We start from the raw sequence: 21,174 nt of genomic DNA on the forward strand, positions 1-21,174 counted from the left end.
AAACAGAAGCGATGAATAGAGAGGACAGTCAGTCAACCCACAGACCAGCACCAAAGACCTACAACATCATCTTGCTGCAGATGGAGTCGATGTGCATCGTTCAACCATTCGGCGCACTTTACACAAGGAGATGCTGTATGCGAGAGTGATGCAGAGGACGCCTTTTCTCCGCTCACAGCACCAACAGAGCCGCTTGAGGTATGCTAAAGCACATTTGGACAAGCCAGCTTCATTTTGGAATAAGGTGCTGTGGACTGATGAAACTAACATTGTTATTTGGGCATAACAAGGGGCATTATGCATGGAGGAAAAACAACCCAGCATTTCAAGAAAAACACCTGCTACCTACAGTAAAATGTGGTGGTTCCACCATGCTGTGGGCTGTGTGGCCAGTGCAGGGACTGGGAATCTTGTCAAAGCTGAGGGACGCATGGATTCCACTCAGTATCAACAGATTCTGGAGACCAATGTTCAGGAATCAGTGACGAAGCTGAAGCTGTGCCAGGGCTGGATCTTTCAAAAATACAACAACCCTAAACACTGCTCAAAATCCACTAAGGCATTCATGCAGAGGAACAAGTACAACGTTCTGGAATGACCTTCTCAGTCCCCAGACCTGAATATAATTGAAAATCTGTGGTGTGAGTTAAAGAAAGCTGTCCATGCTTCAAAGCCATCAAACCTGAATGAACTCATCCAGTTCTGAAACATTCCTGAGGAAGAAACCTAAAGTTTTGAAAGCTTGCAATGAAATCTTGTACAGTTAGTCATTAAAGGTATCACCTAAACGTTTGTTGTTATGTCTTCGGATTCTCTCCATGACAAATACCGGACCACGCACAACAAATGTACTCAGGCACTGTATATATTTTTGTTAATATTTTTTGTGCTTGTATATATTAACCACTTTACCCCCCCAGTGCTAAATTTCTCCATCCCTATGCGCACTGCTTCACCCCCAGGGATGGAGAAAGGCGCACTTGTTTGTTTACTGGCTGGGAGTGGGCGGGGACTTCGCGTGCACACTCCAGCCAGCACAGCAGGTGACTAATTGGATGTTAGGAACAAGCGTTCCTAAATCCAATTAGACGTGCCGATTGCGGACACAATGGAGACTGCTTCAAACAGAAGCAGTCTCCATTGATAGCAATGATATGTAAACAAACGTGCAGCGCGCGATCGCGCGCCCCCGCGCACGCACACCCCCCCGCTCTGCAGTGCAATGATTGGTTATGGGGACCCCAGTCCCCAATAACCAATCATATCACAGAAAAAAAGAAGCAGGGCTGCAAGGTACAAATCGCGCTGGTGCTTCTCCGTTGTGAAGTGGTTAAACTTTTTTTTTTTTTTTTTTTATGGAATACCGCTACCCCCGGCTTGTTCGCTGGGGGTAATGTTATTTTGCTATCTCATTTTATCTCTCACTTCATGGTATCAAGGTGCTCATTCTCCCCTTTACCAAATCTTGTTTTGACTTGTGACTTTAACCTCCCTGGCGGTCTGTTTTTTTTTTTTTGTGCAGCAGCATCCCCCGGCGATCGGCGATCAGGAAATATCGTTAAAAGAACGAAATTTCCTGGAGGGCTTCCCCCGTCGCCATGGCGACAGGGCGGGATGACGTCGTGACGTCATCGGGAGTCCCGATTCACCCCTCAGCGCTGCCAGGCTGCGCAAGGGGTCTAGGGGGGGCGCAGCGAATCGTCGTGAGGCGGCGGCGATCGGTGTGCTCACGCAGCTAGCAAAGTGCTAGCTGTGTGCAGCAAAAAAGAAATTGTGCAAATCGGCCCAGCAGGACCTGAGAAAACCTCCTGCGCGGCTTACCGGGGTTACCGCCAGGAAGGTTACTTGTTGTCTCCAAAAATTCAGGCTGGCAATGCTCCAATGGGAACCAACCTAAGGGCCCGTTTCCACTAGCCGCGAATTCACATTGCATTGCATCAAACCTGAAGCCAATTCATATCATTTGAGTAGTTTCCTTTGCATGCGAATTTTGCTATGCGACTCGGGAAAGGAAACTGATGCATACTGCAGATATCCGCGGCACACATCCGATTACCCTAGGCAGCAACAGATGGCCGCATCTGGATCCTCTGGAAGTCACCCGCGGCAGCACGATGCGACCTCATGCGAGCTGTGGAAACAGGCCCTAAATCTCTCCCCCTCCCTTTTCTTTCCTGGGGCCCGTGATGAGTGTTCCAAACTCACACTGGGGCGAATCCTCTCCTCCACCAATGTCTTTTGGAATTGCTTCCTTTAACACCTATACCACGTGGCGCCGGCATTTGTAGTGACGACCATACATGTGCCGTATGGTCTGTCACGTGATACAGGGGACGCACAAAGACCATCAGAAACGCTTACTGCCGCACACATGAACGAGCCTTTGAGACTGAGATTTTACAGCATGCCCGATCGATGGTTTCAGCTAGAAATACGTTAAAACAATCGATCAGGTGGCCATGTTCCTCCCTTACTCACTCTCTCTCTCTCTCTCTCTCTCTCTCTCTCTCTCTTTTTTTCCCTAGTTTGCTTTGTAAACACGTGTGAGCACAGCATAGACTGTATTTCAGAAGCTTCTGCAGAGGAGTGAGGTGTAGTTCCCTTCTCAGCTTCATGTCACACTGAACTGCCCTCGGCCAATCAGTGAGGAGCAGGAATGCGGGAGGTGGGATAACAAGCTTTCCTCTCCTCGGGAATGTACCAAATAGAGCTAGGCTGACTGAGATAAGATTCATTACAGCAGAAACATTTATGATTATATAGGAATGCTTGCAATGCAGGGTCAGAATGTAGACTGTATAATAAACACAGAGCAGTGGGTAAGTGGAATTTTGATTTTATGGCTGACAATCCCACTTTGAGAGCTTTTAATAACTTGAAAATTGTGAGGGCAAATTTTCTTTTTCTTTTCTTTTTTTACACAATAATTATGGTTCATTTAGTATTTGTCATTTGTCCTTTTTAAGTAGATTTTCGTTCCCTTCGCTCTTCTGTGTTAATCTGAACTGATTGAGGGCCATGCAGATTCTTTTTTTAGCGTGATAAAAAAATGACTAACGCTTTGTCACAGCGGAGAGCTGACATTTTGCCTCGCAACTTCACTCATCAGCTGGCTATAGAGCCTGAGAGAAAGAACAAGGTTCCTGACCAGTTTTATTGGGCGTGTTTATGGGTGCGATGACTCGTGCTCTAATTGGACATTATTCAGGACACTGAGCAGCCTTTTAGGTGAAGTTGTTGAGAGCAATGATTTGTCTGAGGCAGGGAGCTCACAGACCACACAGCACTGCTGCATGCACTGGTGAATGTATGCATAGCCTGCAGTGCCTGGGAAAATGTCCTTCCTGTCAGTCAACTCATTTATCTAGGACTCGCAGCCTCAGGTTTATAAATGTCATAACTCGTTTGTTGGAAATAATGCAAAGAACATGCCTTCTCTCCATTGTGCCCTCTTTCCACAAGGCCCTTTTTGTTTGTTCTTGTACGTATTGCTATGTCTTTTTTTATTTAGGTTATAATGTTTAAGGCAGCTTGCTTGTATGTTTATAGTGTACCCGAAACTCGGGTAACAAATCACATACTAGCCCAGGGTTGGGCAAACTTTGTGCGGCCCAGGCTGCAGACCGCAGGCTGCATTCCTCTCCTCTCTTCCTCCCTCTCTGCAGAGTTGTGAGCAGTCTTAAAGTGTACCTGCAGTGATATGTGACATCATGAGATAAACGTGTGTGTACAGTACAAAACATATTAATAGCCAGGCTGTTTTACTTGGTTTATTTTGCTGTCTGAAAGTTAATTTCTAGGCATGGAAGTGACAGCTTCTGTTTTGTCAGCAGGGATGGGCTTTCGAGTAAGGAAGTACTCGAATTTTAAATTTAAAATGAGGCTTGATTGCCTCAGGTGTGACCGCAGGAGACGGGGGGTTATTTACCCAGAAGTTCCGTCGGCTTCTATGTGTCTCAATTCACTCGCGACCTATAGGACATGTTGCACGACTCTCTACCGCACTTCCTCCTTCCGGCTTGAAGAAGGAAGACACATAGAAGCCAACGGACTTCTGGGTAAGTATCCCTCCGGTCTCCCGTGGTAAACACATGAGGCACCTCATTTTAATTTTGAATTCGAGTACTTCCTCACTCGAAAGCCGATCCCTGCTTGTCAGGCATATAGTAACATCACTGATAAGCAAATTACAGCCATAAAAGTTTTCCAGGCAGAAAACAACTTCTGAGCGCAAAGGGATATAAAATACATGAACTATTGATGTTTTTCTAACTCTGGGACACTTAATAGCTGCCACTGATTAGAGACCGTAAACATTCAACCTACTTTGTAAATGTTTAAATATATTGAAAAAAAAACCTGGGATACTTAGTCACTTATAGGAGTAGGAGGATAATTTCCTCAGTTTATTTTCACCTCTGGTTAACTTTAAAGTGGATCAGAGACGAAGCACCCTCATGTATTTTACCATATATATCAATGGGAACATAAACCTACCCTGCTCTCTGTTTCATTCTTCTCTGCTAAATCTGCCTGTTATCAGCCCTGATAAGAATCCCAGACTGAGCATTCAGTCTAGCTTTTCCCGGAATGATTATAGCTGAGTCAGTCTTCTGTGATGTCTTTTCAAGCCATTTATCCTCGAAGCAGCAAAGCAGAGCCACAAGGGGGCAGGCTTGGGCTTGAAAAGACATCACAGAAGACTGACTCAGCTATAATCATTCAGGTGAAAGCTAGACTGAATGCTCAGTCGGATTCTTATCAGGGCTGATAACAGGCAGATTTAGCAGAGAAGAATGAAAGAGAGAGCAGGATAGGTGTTTACTTTCATGTTCCCATTGATATATATGGTAAAATACATGAGGGTGCTTTGTCTCTGGTTCCCTTTAAGTGAGAGGGTTAGCTCACCTAATTGTCTCTTCCATCATCGGGTCTCCATGGCCACAGCGGCGTCAGGTGACATGACGTCAGGACATGCCAACGTGTAACACTGGCACGTACTGACGATGTGTCACATGATGCCCCTGTGGCACTGGGGTCTGTGATCATTGACAAATAGAGAATAATCTAGAACAAAGTCTCATATTTTTATTTTTGGTGCATTTCAGTGCGCTGAGCAGTGCAATTCCATTCAGTGTACCTGAATGGGATCAGCTGCCAGCAGCACAGGTGGTTGTGCGTCTGTAAAACATGCGGCTACCCCCCGTATTGCTAGCCAATGCACAAGTGTGGACAGGCCATTTACAAGATGGCGCACAGTGGAGGCTTGAGATCACTCTCTTCTACTTCAGAAAAAAAAAAATGGTTTTAAAATGGACCTGAACTCAGAAGTCCTCTCTGCTCTAAAAGATACGCAACCGCATAACCACCTTTAAAGAGGAACTGCAGTGAAAATAATGTAATAAAAAAGTGCTTCATTTTTACAATAATTATGTATAAATGATTTAGTCAATGTTTGCCCATTGTAAAATCTTTCCTCTCCCTGATTTACATTCTGACATTTATCACATGGTGACATTTTTACTGCTGGCAGGTGATATCAGTGGAAGGAGATGATGCTTGCTTTTTTTGGCAGTTGGAAACAGCTGTTATTTCCTACAAAGCAACAAGGCTCCTACAGTGTGATGTCAGAACCATGGTCCTGACATTACACTGTGGGAGCGGTTCCACCACAATATCAGCCATACTAAGCCCACTGATGATCACTTTGTGAAAAAGAGAAAATATTTCTCATGGGAAAGGGGGTATCCACTACTGATTGGGATGAAGTTCAATTCTTGGTTACGGTTTCTCTTTAAAAAAAATGGAAGCAGATACCGTATATTGTGAACGTCTTGTGCTTTCAAATGAGCTTATCTGCCATGGCAGTCAGGTGACACCGGAGAGAGATAAAATTACAACTTGTGATTAGACATAAATGAGGGGGAATTAGATAGGCTAAACTCTCTAAACACATACAGGTTGCATTTCTCTCGGTTTTCCTTCTGTCCTGTGCAAGAGTTCAGGTCCACTTTATGGTTTGCTGTCCAGTCACAGACCAGCATGGTAAATATTTTTAGTATCCCTACCCTGTTGGCAATAATGTATGATTTTGCTTAGCTATGTCATTTAGATGTGGGAATATGTTACAGGTTTTGAAAGCAATGGACTGTTACATGGTTTAGAATTACAAATCTGCACACCTTTAACTGCATACTAGGCCATATACTTTGCTAGAAGGGTTTAATGTGGATTTTACAGGACTGACAAGTCATAAGGATTTACTCTGTAACATATTTTTTTTTTTGTCTAATCTAGATTTGTGCATGATTATCACACGGTAGGGACACTGAGAAAGGAAATATTCTGTATGATCTATATTTGTGTGTTTAATTCACCTTCCACAAGAGGGGCCTCTGAATGCTGTTTTATGCCCCTTACTGTGTTGAGGTTACTCATTCGTATGAGTGTATTTAAACATCTGTTGATATGACATATTTAAAAAGACACTGAAGCGAAAAAAGGATATGAGTTGTATGTGTAGTACAGCTAAGAAATACAACATTAGGAGCAGAGAGATAAGTCTAATATTGTTTCCAGTACAGGAAGAGTTAAAGGGGAACTGAAGTAAGAGGTATATGGAGGCTGCCATATTTATTTCCTTTTAATCAATACCAGTTGCCTGGTCTATTTCTCTGCAGTAGTATCTGAATAGTGCCTGTGAAAACCTAATTCTCCCTCCTCCCCTCTGCCTTTGAAATCTCTGGCTAGTAACACCTCCCCCCCTCCTGCCCAGACTGATTTCCTATAAGCCCTTGCTACTGTCTGAAAATGCCAAGGCACTCTGAAAAGCTGTGGGTGAGGCTTGTTTAGTTTATAGGGAATTAGAGTATTAAACAAAGTATTTGGCTTGAGGAATGCCCTATAAACAATAGGAAAGGAACACAATTATGCAATGAGTAAAAGTTCATCTCGGATCCACTTTACGGAATTTTCTCAGAGCCAGTCACTCGGGCTGCCCTCATGCTAAGTCCTGTGGATACCAACAAGCCTTTTTTTCCTGTTTCTCTTTCTCTCTTACAGCAGCCAGTATTGGAAATGGCCATCTTGTATTTGTGCCAAACCCATTCCGGGGTCAGCCCCTATTGAACTTGGCGAAATAAATCTGATTCTAATATTCATTTTTTTACTCAAATGTTTATTGAATTTTCATTTCTAATATACATTTTAGTCTTGGTAATCATCACACTTCTATTTTCATTAATGTATAGCTTATCTATTAGCTTAGCTTGGAGACTGAATCCCCCTGGTATAACTGAGCTTTATCTCCTGGACTTGGAGATAGAACAGCCGTATTTCAGCACCCTGGAAAGCTCAGCAGCAGCCTCATAATATAACAGCACTAAATAGCAAGGAGTTGGTGTGCTTTTACCACACAATTACTGGGAATTTTCTTAGTTAGTGTTGCTGGGTGTGCTTTCAGTTCAGTAATAGTCACAGGTTCAGGGAAAAAAGTTACTTCATTGCTTCTCCAGGATAAGGCAGCAATGCTGTGCAGTTGAGGAGTCGGAGCAGTTTTGGGTACCTGGAATTGGTGGTTTCATAAAGTGAGGAGTCAGATGATTTTTGTACCGACTCCACAGCCCTGTAAGGCATACAGTTCATTCTTCCTCATTACTGACTACAAATATAAATCAGACATAGGACAATACAGTTTGCAAAGGACTGTCACCTGCACCTCTCAGGAGGTTACTCAATCACAGCAATGTAAGCATTAACCCACTGGGCTCTCGCATAGATCGGCATCCTAGATTGGACCTAGAAACATAAACTTAACATAGTACGGTCTATAAGGAACCGCCATCTGCATCTCTTGAGAGATCTTAGGCTTAATAAAAGTGCCGGTTGGGCTGATGGTGACAATGAAAGCATGTGTACCAAGCTTCCAAATCAGACACAGTCACAGGTGGTCCATTGTCACAGTGCTGGAGTGACTGATTGGACAGATGAATGGTAAGGATCCATGCGACTCAGAGCCTTTCCTGTACTAAGGTAAGGTGTCGAACTTTAAAGTTCAGGTTCGCTTCTTTCATCATTTCAATACATTCCTCCGTGACCATTGCTTCGTTTTTTACCCTTTTTGTAACATAAGTTTATTCAGTCTTTTACAACCTCATTACATTACTCCGCCCACCCCCGGTTGACTCTGGAAAAAGGCTGTGTGTTGAAGTTCGGGACTTCATTCTATCAGCTGCATATTCTTTTACTGTTTATTAGAGCTACTGCACAGCAGTGTATTCTACAAATCCATGTATACAGTATTTTCATATAAAAGTATCTAAATATTTTTCATGTATTGTTTACAGGTATAAATGAAATAAACTACATGCATGACCTGTTCACAAACATGATCCACAAAAGGCAAGTATATCGTTTGAGCAGTTGTATGTCTCTCCTGTGCCTGGAAATTCTGTGCCATCCCATTCTATACGCCTGTACACATTGTCCTTGACTGGTACATAATCTGTCTTATGTTGCATATTTAGAGTTTCAGATGGGGGCGATATGTAAGCCATCTTGTATGCTACAGTAATTGTGCTCTTTGATTATAGGCTCCATGTTTATCCTCTGCACTCAAGCATTACCCTGGATGAGCAGAACATGGTTTTCATGACACCTGTGTTGGGGTACAGAAAGGTAACGTCGTAGTTACACTTCAAACAGTGCAACTTGTTTCATGGGCATTCATCCGCTTCACCAGGCAATGGATAGGAGTAACTGTCAGAAAATCTCAGGCTGCAGGCGCTTTTGCTGGTGACATTTTTTTGACACCTACTCCTATTGATTGCCTGATGAAGCGGGTGAATGCCCCTGAAATGTGTTGGAGGTTTGGAGTGTTCAATTAAAGAATGTTTCAACTTGTTACTATTTGGGGAGGCAAGTCCACCACTACCTCCCATTTTAAAATGTTTTTAACATATGTTACTCTACTCTGGGGCGTCTGTTATAAATCAAGTTATGATATGAAATGTATGCGTAGTACGGATAATGAATAGAGCATTAGTAACAAAAAAGTCTCCATATTTTTATTTTCTGTAATACAGCATTTTTTCTTATAACATTGCATCATTCTGTAACAGTTGTGGTTCTAAAACCACACTTTGGCCCTTATCCAGTTCACTTTTTTTCCAAGTTTTCTCCTAGTGGGTTTAACTCCTGTTGATATTGGTGCAGTTATTTGAATTGTCTGTATTTCATGTGAGATTCACAGTTACTGCCACGTTTCCAAAAACCTTAGGCGATCGGTAATTTGCTACCCGACCAGAGAAAAACTAAATGAAAAGATTTATACATACCTATGGCTTACTCAACCCCCATCCGCACGGATCACTCCTACACCACCATCCTCCGTCTTCTCCAGCTCTGGTACCACATCCCGTCACTTTGGCCAGTCTGCTCAAGCGCCGTGCGCTCTCTCTCCGGCGGAGAATATTACTGTGCCTGTGCAGTACTATTCTCCGCCGGAGAGAGAGCGCACGGCGCTTGAGCAGACTGGCCAAACCACGCTCAGACTGGCCGAACTTACGGGACCCGGTACCAGAGCTGGAGAAGACGGAGGATGGTGGTGTAGGAATGATCCGTGCGGATGGGGCTGGAGTAAGTCCCAGGTTTGTATAAATCTTTCAATTTAGTTCCTCTCTGATTTCCTTTAATGCGTAACATATGAATATTTTTCAATCCTTTACAGCAGATGTATAAATGTGCAAATGTATTAATCAATGCCTCATTTTAAAAGATTTTAACCTCAAAGTGGAACTGCAAATTAAAAGTCAAAATAAACACGCACATCATACTTACCTTCCGCAGAGTCTACTCAACAATCTTTCTCCTCCCACATCCTGTTTGTCCACTGTGGTCGATGGCATTCTCCATCCTCCATTCTAAAAAAAAAATGGCAATGACCCTGTAACCGCTTCCAGGTCAGCACACTATTAAACTGTATTATCCTATGTGAGCCATAGGAAAGCAACGACATTACCGGTATCTTTCACATCAGTTGTGCTTTAAGATATAACTGACAGCAAGTGATATATAACTGACAGTGTCTGATATATTTCAGTTCTGACAAAATCTTCTCAGAACTATAAGGAATCATTGTTAGAAGAAAATGGTGAGCTTCTGAGAGGAACTGGCGTCGAGGTAAGTATGTAATATTCATTTGCAGGTACATCATGTGTTTGTTTTAAATAATTTTACTTGTTTCAGGCTCACTTTAAGCATACATATACAAACGTAATCTTTCTAAGAGTTCACGTTTGTTATGTTGTATAGAAGTTTATATATGTTGTAGGGTCCTGAATGCTAAATTCACGGTGATGCATTGTGATGTAATGGAGTAATTGTAATGCCCAGTATTGCATTGTAGTTATAAGTCTATGTAACATTCAGGGTGATGGGATGCAACAGACACTAGTATCCCAACGCAGTGCATCATTGCTTAACGCACGTGTTAACAGTGGCAGTCGCTGAAAATTTAGCCAAACAGCTTTTTAAATACAGGTACAGTGGAGGAAATAATTATTTGACCCCTCACTGATTTTGTAAGTTTGTCCAATGACAAAGAAATGAAAAGTCTCAGAACAGTATCATTTCAATGGTAGGTTTATTTTAACAGTGGCAGATAGCACATCAAAAGGAAAATCGAAAAAATAACCTTAAATAAAAGATAGCAACTGATTTGCATTTCATTGAGTGAAATAAGTTTTTGAACCTCTACCAACCATTAAGAGTTCTGGCTCCCACAGAGTGGTTAGACACTTCTACTCAATTAGTCACCCTCATTAAGGACACCTGTCTTAACTAGTCACCTGTATAAAAGACACCTGTCCACAGAATCAATCAATCAAGCAGACTCCAAACTCTCCAACATGGGAAAGACCAAAGAGCTGTCCAAGGATGTCAGAGACAAAACTGTAGACCTGCACAAGGCTGGAATGGGCTACAAAACCATTAGCAAGAAGCTGGGAGAGAAGGTGACAACTGTTGGTGCGATTGTTCGAAAATGGAAGGAGCACAAAATGACCATAAATCGACCTCTCTCTGGGGCTCCACGCAAGATCTCACCTCGTGGGGTGTCAATGGTTCTGAGAAAGGTGAAAAAGCATCCTAGAACTACACGGGAGGAGTTAGTGAATGACCTCAAATTAGCAGGGACTACAGTCACCAAGAAAACCATTGGAAACACATTACACCGCAATGGATTAAAATCCTGCAGGGCTTGCAAGGTCCCCCTGCTCAAGAAGGCACATGTGCAGGCCCGTCTGAAGTTTGCCAATGAACACCTGAATGATTCTGTGAGTGACTGGGAGAAGGTGCTGTGGTCTGATGAGACCAAAATAGAGCTCTTTGGCATTAACTCAACTCGCTGTGTTTGGAGGAAGAAAAATGCTGCCTATGACCCCCAAAACACCGTCCCCACCATCAAGCATGGGGGTGGAAACATTTTGCTTTGGGGGTGTTTTTCTGCTAAGGGCACAGGACAACTTAATCGCATTAACGGGAAAATGGACGGAGCCATGTATCGTGAAATCCTGAACGACAACCTCCTTCCCTCTGCCAGGAAACTGAAAATGGGTCGTGGATGGGTGTTCCAGCACGACAATGACCCAAAACATACAGCAAAGGCAACAAAGGAGTGGCTCAAGAAGAAGCACATTAAGGTCATGGAGTAGCCTCGTCAGTCTCCGGACCTTAATCCAATAGAAAACCTATGGAGGGAGCGCAAGCTCAGAGTTGCACAGAGACAGCCTCGAAACCTTAGGGATTTGATCTGCAAAGAGGAGTGGACCAACATTCCTCCTAAAATGTGTGCAAACTTGGTCATCAATTACAAGAAACGTTTGACCTCTGTGCTTGCAAACAAGGGTTTTTCCACGAAGTATTAAGTCTTTTATTGTTAGAGGGTTCAAAAACTTATTTCACTCAATGAAATGCAAATCAGTTGCTATCTTTTATTTAAGGTTATTTTTTCGATTTTCCTTTTGATGTGCTATCTGCCACTGTTAAAATAAACCTACCATTGAAATGATACTGTTCTGAGACTTTTCATTTCTTTGTCATTGGACAAACTTACAAAATCAGTGAGGGGTCAAATAATTATTTCCTCCGCTGTAGTTTAGTTTCTGAGCCAATCATTGATTTCCCTCCATCTCTCAAGTCATTATAATTTTTCTTTTCTGTTTCACAGATAATTTTATCAACCAACATTGCTGAGAGCTCCATAACTGTGTCGGATGTGAAATATGGTATGTGTAGATTGGAAATAAGCTCTTTATCGGGTGTTTGATTTTTGTTTCGTCCAATTTTTTGTCTTGATCAAAACGGCCATGTTTAACCACTTCAGCCCAACTGGATGAGTATACACGTCCAGTGTAATTGTGGAGAGTGCACCACCGGTTTGTTACTAAATGAGGCACATATGGTATCATTTTATCTGGGACAAGTTGTAGAATACATTTTGGTGTGTTTTTAAAGCTTGGACCCACATCACATGAGAAATGGGTAGGGACAAGCTCAATTCAACATAAACATTAATTTTCAAAATTATAATAAAACTTGGAAAAGTATTAGTGTAGCTACACAAGACATATGGGGTATTTTAACCGTGATTAGTAGAATAGGTGTTAGGGTGTTTTAGGGTTAAGGGCTATGTCTTGTGTATTCTTTATAGTAAGTGAGCCAAAGGTAGTACAGATATTGTATATTCTGTACCAAAACCAAGACTTGTAAAATGAAAACAAAGTGAAAGAATATAAAAGAAAATAACTATTGTTACAATAGGAACTTGGCTTTTTAAATATGTCTGCCATGAGGGTATTTTACTTTTATTTTTGCAAATAAGGTTTTGTACTCATCGATAGTGTAAAATGAGAAAGCAAAAAACACAAAACAGAAAAAGACACCTTTATTTCCAAATACAATATGGTCTCCATACAATGTACTAGGAACATAATCTAAATGTCGTAATAACCAGGATGGATAAGCAAATACAATTTGTGGGGTTAACTTCTAGTTAGCACTGTTCATTGTAAAGCTATAATGGATGTAAATGAAGAAATAGTGTGTTTTTTCCCCCCTTATTTTCCCTTTAAAATGCATAGAAAATAAGGTAATTACTAAACTAAAATATTACTCACTAAACTCCTAATGTGTCCTGAAAAAAACCCAATACATTGATCATTTAGGTGTGATAAGTAGTAATACAGTTATTGGCAAATGAATGGGAGCAGCACTGATATGTGAAAATTGCTCTCGTCCTGAAGTGGTTAAAGCTAGTCATAAACCGGCTGATAACACTCTGATCAGGAAAGCATTTCATTTCTCACTGACCAGATATTGATCAGGTTATAGTAATCAATATACTGTACTTCCTAGCACCACTAAAATCCATTATAGGAAGAACCCACTAGCATTGCTTTGCTCCATGCAGTACAAAGACATGTGTTTTATCAGTCTTCCCTACCTTTTGAGGAACGTTTACTGCAACACTTTGTTTAAAAATTGTCCAGAGGTGCCGTTCTTGTGAGCTTTGATTGCAGCTTTTATTTTCTTTTTACAGTGATTGATTTTTGTTTGACAAAAACACTCGTATGCGATGAAGAGACAAACTACCAGAGTCTGAGATTGAGCTGGGCCTCCAAAACCAACTGTGACCAGAGAAAAGGTATTTTTTCTATTGAACTGCCCATCTACTTTGGGACTGTTAACCAGTGGTGTAAATATAGAGAATACAGAGGCGCCAATGGGGTAAAATCACAACGATAAAAAGTTTAAAAATGCTTGGGAGGCAGTGGTGGACTTACCTCCTATAAGCAGACACTGGAAACTGTCTATTTCAAGCAAAAAGAGGTTATTGGTACACTCCAAAGGGGCTGCAATGCGCTTCACAGGCATAAACCTGCTTCCTCAGGCAATAAATTATCGGAGTACACAACAGTATAAGGTCCGGGTAACACCTGGCGCCTCAGTGGTGCAAATGTTTCATACAACTTAACTAAACCACACACTAGAGAAAATGCTGGGTGTTTTTGCTAAAGGTTCAGACATGCAGAGCACACAAGTTTGTGTATTGTTAATAAATACAAATGTATTTTCACATTAAAGATGTGAGGCTTGCTTAACCACTTCAGCCTTCAGTCGTTTTCACTTTATGCATCCGAGCAATGTTCACCTCCCATTAATTAGCCTATAACTTTATCACTACTTATCACAATGAACTGATCTATATCTTGTTTTTCCGCCGCCAATTAGGCTTTCTTTGGGTGGTACATTTTGCTAAGAGCCACTTTACTGTAAATGCATTTTAACAGGAAGAATAAGAAAAAAAATGGAAAAAATGCATTATTTCTCAGTTTTCAGTCATTATAGTTTTAAAATAATACATGCCTCCATAATTAAAACTCACGTATTGTATTTGCCCATATGTCCCGTTTATTACACCATTAAAATTCTGTCCCTTTAACGATGTATGGCGACAATATTTTATTTGGAAATAAAGGTGCATTTTTTCCGTTTTGCATCTATCACTATTTACAAGTTTAGAATTAAAAAAAAATATAGAAATATTTCATCTTTACATTGATATTTAAAAAGTTTAGACCCTTAGGTAAATATTTACATGTTTTTTTTTTTTTTATTGTAATGTTTTTGTTTTGTTTTTTATATTAAACATTTTATTTGGGTAGTTTTGGGAGGGTGGGAGGTAAACAATGTGTTTATAATGTAAATGTGTGTTAATTTTTATTTTTTTTAAATTTCAGATGTAGTATTACTTTTTGGCCACAAGATGGCGGCCATGAGTTTCTTTACATGACGTCACTCTAAGCGTAGCATACGCTTAGAGGGACGCACGGGAGACGCAACAGCCAGAAAAAGCGGAGCTTCTGAGAGAAGCTGTCGCTTTTTCTGCGGGGGAGAGGAATCAGTGATCGGGCAGCATAGCCCGATACACTGATTCGTGGGCTAACGATCCGCGGCCGGGAGCGCGCGGATGCGCACATGGCCTCCTGGGCGTAGCTAGTACGTCCAGGAGGCCAAAGTAGTTAAAGAGACTCCGTAACAAAAATTGCATCCTGTTTTTTATCATCCTACAAGTTCCAAAAGCTATTCTAATCTGTTCTGGCTTACTGCAGCACTTTATACTATCACTGTCTCTGTAATAAATCAATGTATCTTTCCCCTGTCAGACTTGTCGGCCTGTGTCTGGAAGGCTGCCAAGTTTTTCAGTGTTGTGGTTCTGCTATGAACTCCCCCTTCCAGGCCCCTCTATGCACACTGCCTGTGTGATATTTAGATTAGAGCAGCTTCTCTCTTCTCTCTTACAAGCTGGATAAATCGTCCTCTGAGCTGGCTGGGCTTTCACATACTGAGGAATTACAAACAAGGGCAAAGCTGTTTGCAGGAAGAAAAAAGCAGCCTGAAACTTCAGTGCATGAGAACAGAGGGAAAAACCCACAAATGATCTTTTGAGATTCAAAAGGAATGCTGTATACAGCCTGCTTGTGTATGGATGTATTTTTCTATGTGTGGACATACTGTACATCAACCTACTTCCTGTTTTGGTGGCCATTTTGTTTGTTTACAAACTTTTTAAAACTGTTTTTAACCACTTTTAATGCGGCGAGGAGCGGCGAAATTGTGACAGGGTAATAGGAGATGTCCCCTAACGCACTGGTATGTTTACTTTTGAGCGATTTTAACAATACAGATTCTCTGTGTTAAAGGACAACTGACCAAGGATATGAAGGCCTCTATATTTGTTTCCTGTTTTAAACAATGCACATTGCCTGACTTTCCTGCTGATCCTCTGCCTCTAATACTTAGTCATAGACCTTTAACAAGCATAAGCAGATCAGATATTTGAATCACATACCTGAAACAAGCATATAGCAAATGCAGTAAATCGTCAAACACTACTGATGCATGAAAGATCAGCAGGACTGCCAGGCAACTGGTTTAAAAGAAAGTACATATGGCAGCTCCCATATCCCTCTCAGGTCAGTTGTCCTTTAAGGCATAGTACTCACATTCCATTACAGATTTAACCTCTTAAGTGTCCTTTTCTCACACCATGTCCATTGCGTTCCACCGCAACGGACAATATCATTGCAAAGCGATGCACTGATATTCGTGGGATTTTACATTGAGTGCCGTGTGGTGAGTTCCAGCAGAGCTTACTGGGCAACATGCGTGTTTACAGTGGCGGTGAAGCATATTTACATTGTATCGGATGTTTCACTGTAACATGCATCTAACGCGCAGTGTGACTTTTTACTTTTTTTAGTCTTCTAAACATTCAGCATTTTATTATAGAGAACCCGAGGTGGGTATTTTAAATCTTAAGAGACCACAGAGGCATGCCTCTGGTTCTTGCTATTGCTGCCTCTAGTCCCACCCGTGGTCTAATGTGCCCCCATGAAAAAAGCGCTAGGCTAGCGACAATCTGCTTGTCGCTAGCCCTGCAGTTACCAGCAGGCTTGTTAGTCTATCAGCGCTCCCCCGCCTCTGTCCCCGCCCCCGTGAGCTTCCTCCAATCGGATGCTAAGCCGCGACCCATGTACTACCTCCCAGTAGAGACCTGCAGCGGGTTGGGAACCCGCGGGTAACCCGAAATGCGGGTCGGGTGCGGGTACCCGAATTGATTTAAGGTGCGGGTCGGGTGCGGGTAGCGAGTTGCGGGTGCGGGTAGGGTAGCGGTCTGCAGGTGCGGGTCGCGGGTAGTGAAAGAAAGTATGTAAACCTTCTTTAGCTTTGGTTTGTGTATAAAAATAGGTTTTATTAACTTTACAGCTCAATGTTACTTTAAATGTGCGCTTTATAAGAAAATGTAAAAAAGCGGGTAGCGGATCGGGTGCGGGTAGCGGTTCTGCGGGTGCAGGTATCAAATTCACCAGAAAGCGGGTCGCGGGTGCGGGTATGAAAAAGTGGACCCGCGCAGGCCTCTACCTCCCAGCTTCTGATTTGAGGAAGCTCACGGCGGCGGGGACAGAGGCGGGGGAGCACTTATAGACTGACAGCCTGCAGGGATATACAGGGCTAGCGACAAGCAGATTGTCGCTAGCCTAGTGCTTTTTTCAGGGGGGTACAGCAGACCCCCCTGAAGTGGGGGGGGGGGGGGGGACTAGGGGCGGCCATAGCGATACCCAGAGGCATGTCATTATGCACAAGACATGCCTCTGTGGTCTCTTAAGATTCAAAATACCTGCCTCGGGTTCTCTTTAAAATATTCTTTTTTATGGAATTATGGAGAACAGTTTTTACATTGGCGTATTTTGACCTTTTTGTTTAAAATTTGTAAATGTTCTGATTTAAATTTTCTTCTAAGGTCGAGCTGGTCGTGTTTCAAAAGGCTATTGCTACAGACTGATAATGAAGGACTTCTGGAATGACTTCATACCGGAGAATGTTGTCCCGGAGATGCTGGTATAATTCACATCCCTACACTTATTGCTTGCCTTTGTTATATGATTTACTGTTGCCTTTTAGGGTTTATACACATGGGCTCCTTGGGTAACTTTTCTCCTGAGTTTTCTAACAGGAGATGTTTTTCGAATCTCATCAATAAATTACCTATAGGCAAAATCTCTATTAGGAATAAATGAAATATCTTGATGAAGTAATCCTCCCACCTGACTTTCTTTGGTTGTACTAATCAAGGAAGGTTTTTTTCCCTTTCTTTCTTTTAGCAGAAGAGTCCAAAAATGTTATAGTTCAGTTGGAGAAGCTCAGTGAATTAGTCTTTAAAGAGACTCTGTAACAAAATTTTAAGCCTTATTTCTTCTATTCTATAAGTTCCTATACCTGTTCTAATGTGGTCTGTCTTACTGCAGCCTTTCCTACTTGCACTGTCTCTGTAATAAATCTTATCTCCTTTCCTCTGCCGTGTCTGTCAGCTGAGGCTGGAATGTGTGGAATGTGCAGCACTGCTTGTCATTTGCAGAAGCTTTACACACCCTCTCCAAGCTCTGCATGAGTCACACAGTAAGCTGTTCTCAGCCTATGATACTCTGGTTAGAAGCCAGTCTTTTGTTTGTAAACGCTGCCTAAAACTGTTAATTACAAACCAGGATTGCAGCAGGGAGTGGCAGAAACAGCACAGAGGGGCACAGGAGAAAATGAGGAATAGAATGGTATGCTTTTTATTGTAAGAATATTAGAGTACAGATTCTCTTTAAGTCACTGAGAGCCTCCATCCAATTCCCTTTTGTTTCCTCCTAATTTTTCTCATAGTAGATCATTTTTCATCTTCTGTTTAAATTAACTTTTGCACTCTGCAATTGAAGAAGTACCATAAAGTAGGTGAAAAAGCACTGCCAAAATTATTCTCAGTATTTTCTTGCTTGCTTGTGGTTTAAAAGGCATTTTATTGATATGATATATCACCTAGGAGAAAACATAGAAGTGTATTTCATCAGGCCCCGAGTGTCATGCTCAGAGAGTGCTATAGCTGCACATGTTAGATAGAAAGAGTAGATCGGCACTAGATATAAGGCAGACCTTCTGGAGGGTCCTGGGTGACCCAATGTGCCTCCAGAGCAAGTATTCTTGACACCATTCAAAAGGTAAAAAAGGAATCCGGGCACCAGATGAGCTGCTATGCAAACATACACTTTATTGCATCCCACCAAGACAGATACAGCTTACAAAAGATGGCAGCCTTACAGCCGTTTCACAAGCCCAAAGCCTGCTTCCTCCGAGTCCTCAGAGAGGGGTCTCTGAGGAAGCAGGCTTTGGGCTTGTAAAACGGCTGTCAGGCCACCATCTTTTGTAAGCTGTATCTGTCTTGGTGGGATGCAATAAAGTGTATGTTTGCATAACAGCTCATCTGGTGCCCGAATTCCTTTTTTCCTTTTGAATGGTGACCTATTCAGAACAGTGTTACAGGCGTGGACCAGTATTGAATAGACTGCATGGTGATCAGTGGTTTTTGATTAGTCATGCGTCAGTCAGCACTTTATGATGTTCCCTGTGACACCTGCAGCATCTGCAATGTGTTTGCTTTGTTACAATAGTTTTCAGTCAATGCACACAGTAATCGGTAAACTTGAATGGGGTCTTGTATTTGAATTTGAGCCCTGGAAGGTTCTGTGTTGAGATGTAAAATTACGGCACCTCCAGTTCTGCTTTTCACATTGATGTAGTTTCTTGAAATTTGCTTGCTTTTTTTTTTGAAGTCCATGTACTGTATATAGAGGACTTGAGTCCCATGGTTCTGAATTCGTACAGAATGCCTGGTATAAATGGAATCCTGAAGTAAGGAAACTAAGGTTTAATACATACCCAAGTAGAGGGAAGGCTCTGAACACTACTGAGTCTTCCTGGTCCTTGGTCAAGCCTGTTGTTCCTGCGCCGTCCCATATTGAAGACCTGCTAGGTCATCAGCACTCCTTGGACAGCCTTCAAAACTACTTGTTTCATCACTGTGTAGGCCCAAAGGTGAGCGCATCCGTACTGCACATGCCTGAGCCTGGACATGAGCATGAGCAGTAAGGATGTACTTGTCTTTTGGAACTACACGGGGAGGCAAGCCTGCCCGAGGAGTTCCAAAGAGTTATTTGATGTAGCAGATCAAATAACTCCGGGGATAGCACAGGAACGGTGGGATGGATTGAGGACCAGGAAGGGGTGGCAGGGGTGTCCGACTCAAATACAAAGTGGGCCGAAATTAAACACTGGGATTAAGTCGTGGGCCATCCTCAATGTCCAGTGGCCACCTTCCTCCCTATTAAAGTTCCCTGGTTTCTAATGTTTCCCCCTACCCTATTCAGTTCCCTGGTTTCTAGCACCCCCCTTCTCTATGCAGTTACTTAGTGGCCCTCCTCCCTCACCTATACAGTTCCCTGGTGTCTAATGCACCCTTCCGCTATACCACAGGTGTCAAACTGCAGGCCTGGAGGGCCAGATCCATGCCAGTGTTTAGGATGGACTGAGAAAGAGAGGAATGTGTTCTACCTAAAGGACCACACCTTTCCTGATTCAGACCCATCAATTAATTTGAGTTGTCAAAAATGTGTGAGTATCTCAGCCCTCCAAGGACCGGTTTGGCATCCCTGCTCTATACAGTTACCTGATGTCTAATGGCCCTCCTCCCTCACCTATACAGTTCCCTGGTGTCCAGTGCTTCCCCCTCCCTCATATGGCTTAGCTGGTGATCTAGGGCTTCGCCTCTGATGTAGCTAGAGTGGTCTAGAGTGAGCCAGACATAATGCAAAGTGGGGAAACCGCTTGTGTGCCAAACTGGGCCAGAGTTTGACATATATGCTCTGGAGGATCCAGGGCCTTACCTCCACTTAGTTATGTATCAAACCTGAAGTGAGTTGCCTCACTTCAGTTTTCCTTTTAAAGCAGTATTGTCACCATAAAAATCAAATTTCAGCAGCAACTGGTCTGAGTGTATTAAGTGAGAAAGATGCTAATCCTGCATTCAAAACTTTTTCTGCTGTTATGATTTGGAGTTATCACATACTTAACCATTTATGCCTCCAGGACGTAGTACCTACGTCCAGGAGGCCACGTGCGCGCTCCCGCGGCCGATCGCGCGCGTGCACGCGCACTCCCGGCCGCGGATTTGGTAGCCCAGGAATCAATGTATCGGGCTATGGTGCCCGATCACTGATTCCTCTCCTCCGCTGAAAAAGCTACAGCTTCTCTCGGAAGCTACACTTTTCTGAAGCTATGTCACTCTAAGCGTGCATTGTACGCTTAGAGTGACGTCATGTAAACAAACTCATCTTGTGGCCCATCTTGTGGCCAAAAAGTAAAACTACAAGTAAAAGTAAAAAAAAAATTACAATACACAAATCTTTCCCCAAATGAAACACTATTTATATCCCACCCTCCCAAAAATGCCCACATAAAATGTTTAATAAAAAAAAAAAACACACATAAATATTTACCTAAGGGTCTAAACTTTTTAAATATCTATGTAAAGATGAAATATTTCTCTCTATTTTTTTTTATAAGCCTGTAAATAGTGATGGATGCAAAATGGGAAAAATGCTCTTTTATTTCCAAATAAAATATTGTCGCCATACATTGTGATAGGGACATAATTTAAACGGTAAAATAACCGAGACACATGGGCAAATACAATACGTGGGTTTTAATTATGGAGGCATGTTTCAATTTGGAACTATA

At 42.3% G+C, this 21,174-nt stretch overlaps 1 protein-coding gene across 1 annotated transcript in view; it reads left to right on the top strand.

Annotated features, from left to right (window-relative positions):
• The window catches only part of TDRD9 (tudor domain containing 9), a 261,914-nt gene that overhangs the window by 123,599 nt on the left and 117,141 nt on the right, over nt 1-21,174 (top strand). The window contains exons 10-14 of the mRNA XM_068254351.1: nt 8,346-8,400; nt 8,592-8,676; nt 12,227-12,284; nt 13,598-13,702; nt 17,363-17,460. Coding sequence (XP_068110452.1) covers nt 8,346-8,400; nt 8,592-8,676; nt 12,227-12,284; nt 13,598-13,702; nt 17,363-17,460 — 401 coding nt within the window. The remainder of the gene's footprint in view (nt 1-8,345; nt 8,401-8,591; nt 8,677-12,226; nt 12,285-13,597; nt 13,703-17,362; nt 17,461-21,174) is intronic.

Source organism: Hyperolius riggenbachi, chromosome 9, assembly GCF_040937935.1.
Source record: "Hyperolius riggenbachi isolate aHypRig1 chromosome 9, aHypRig1.pri, whole genome shotgun sequence".
Taxonomy (NCBI): Eukaryota; Metazoa; Chordata; class Amphibia; order Anura; family Hyperoliidae; genus Hyperolius; species Hyperolius riggenbachi.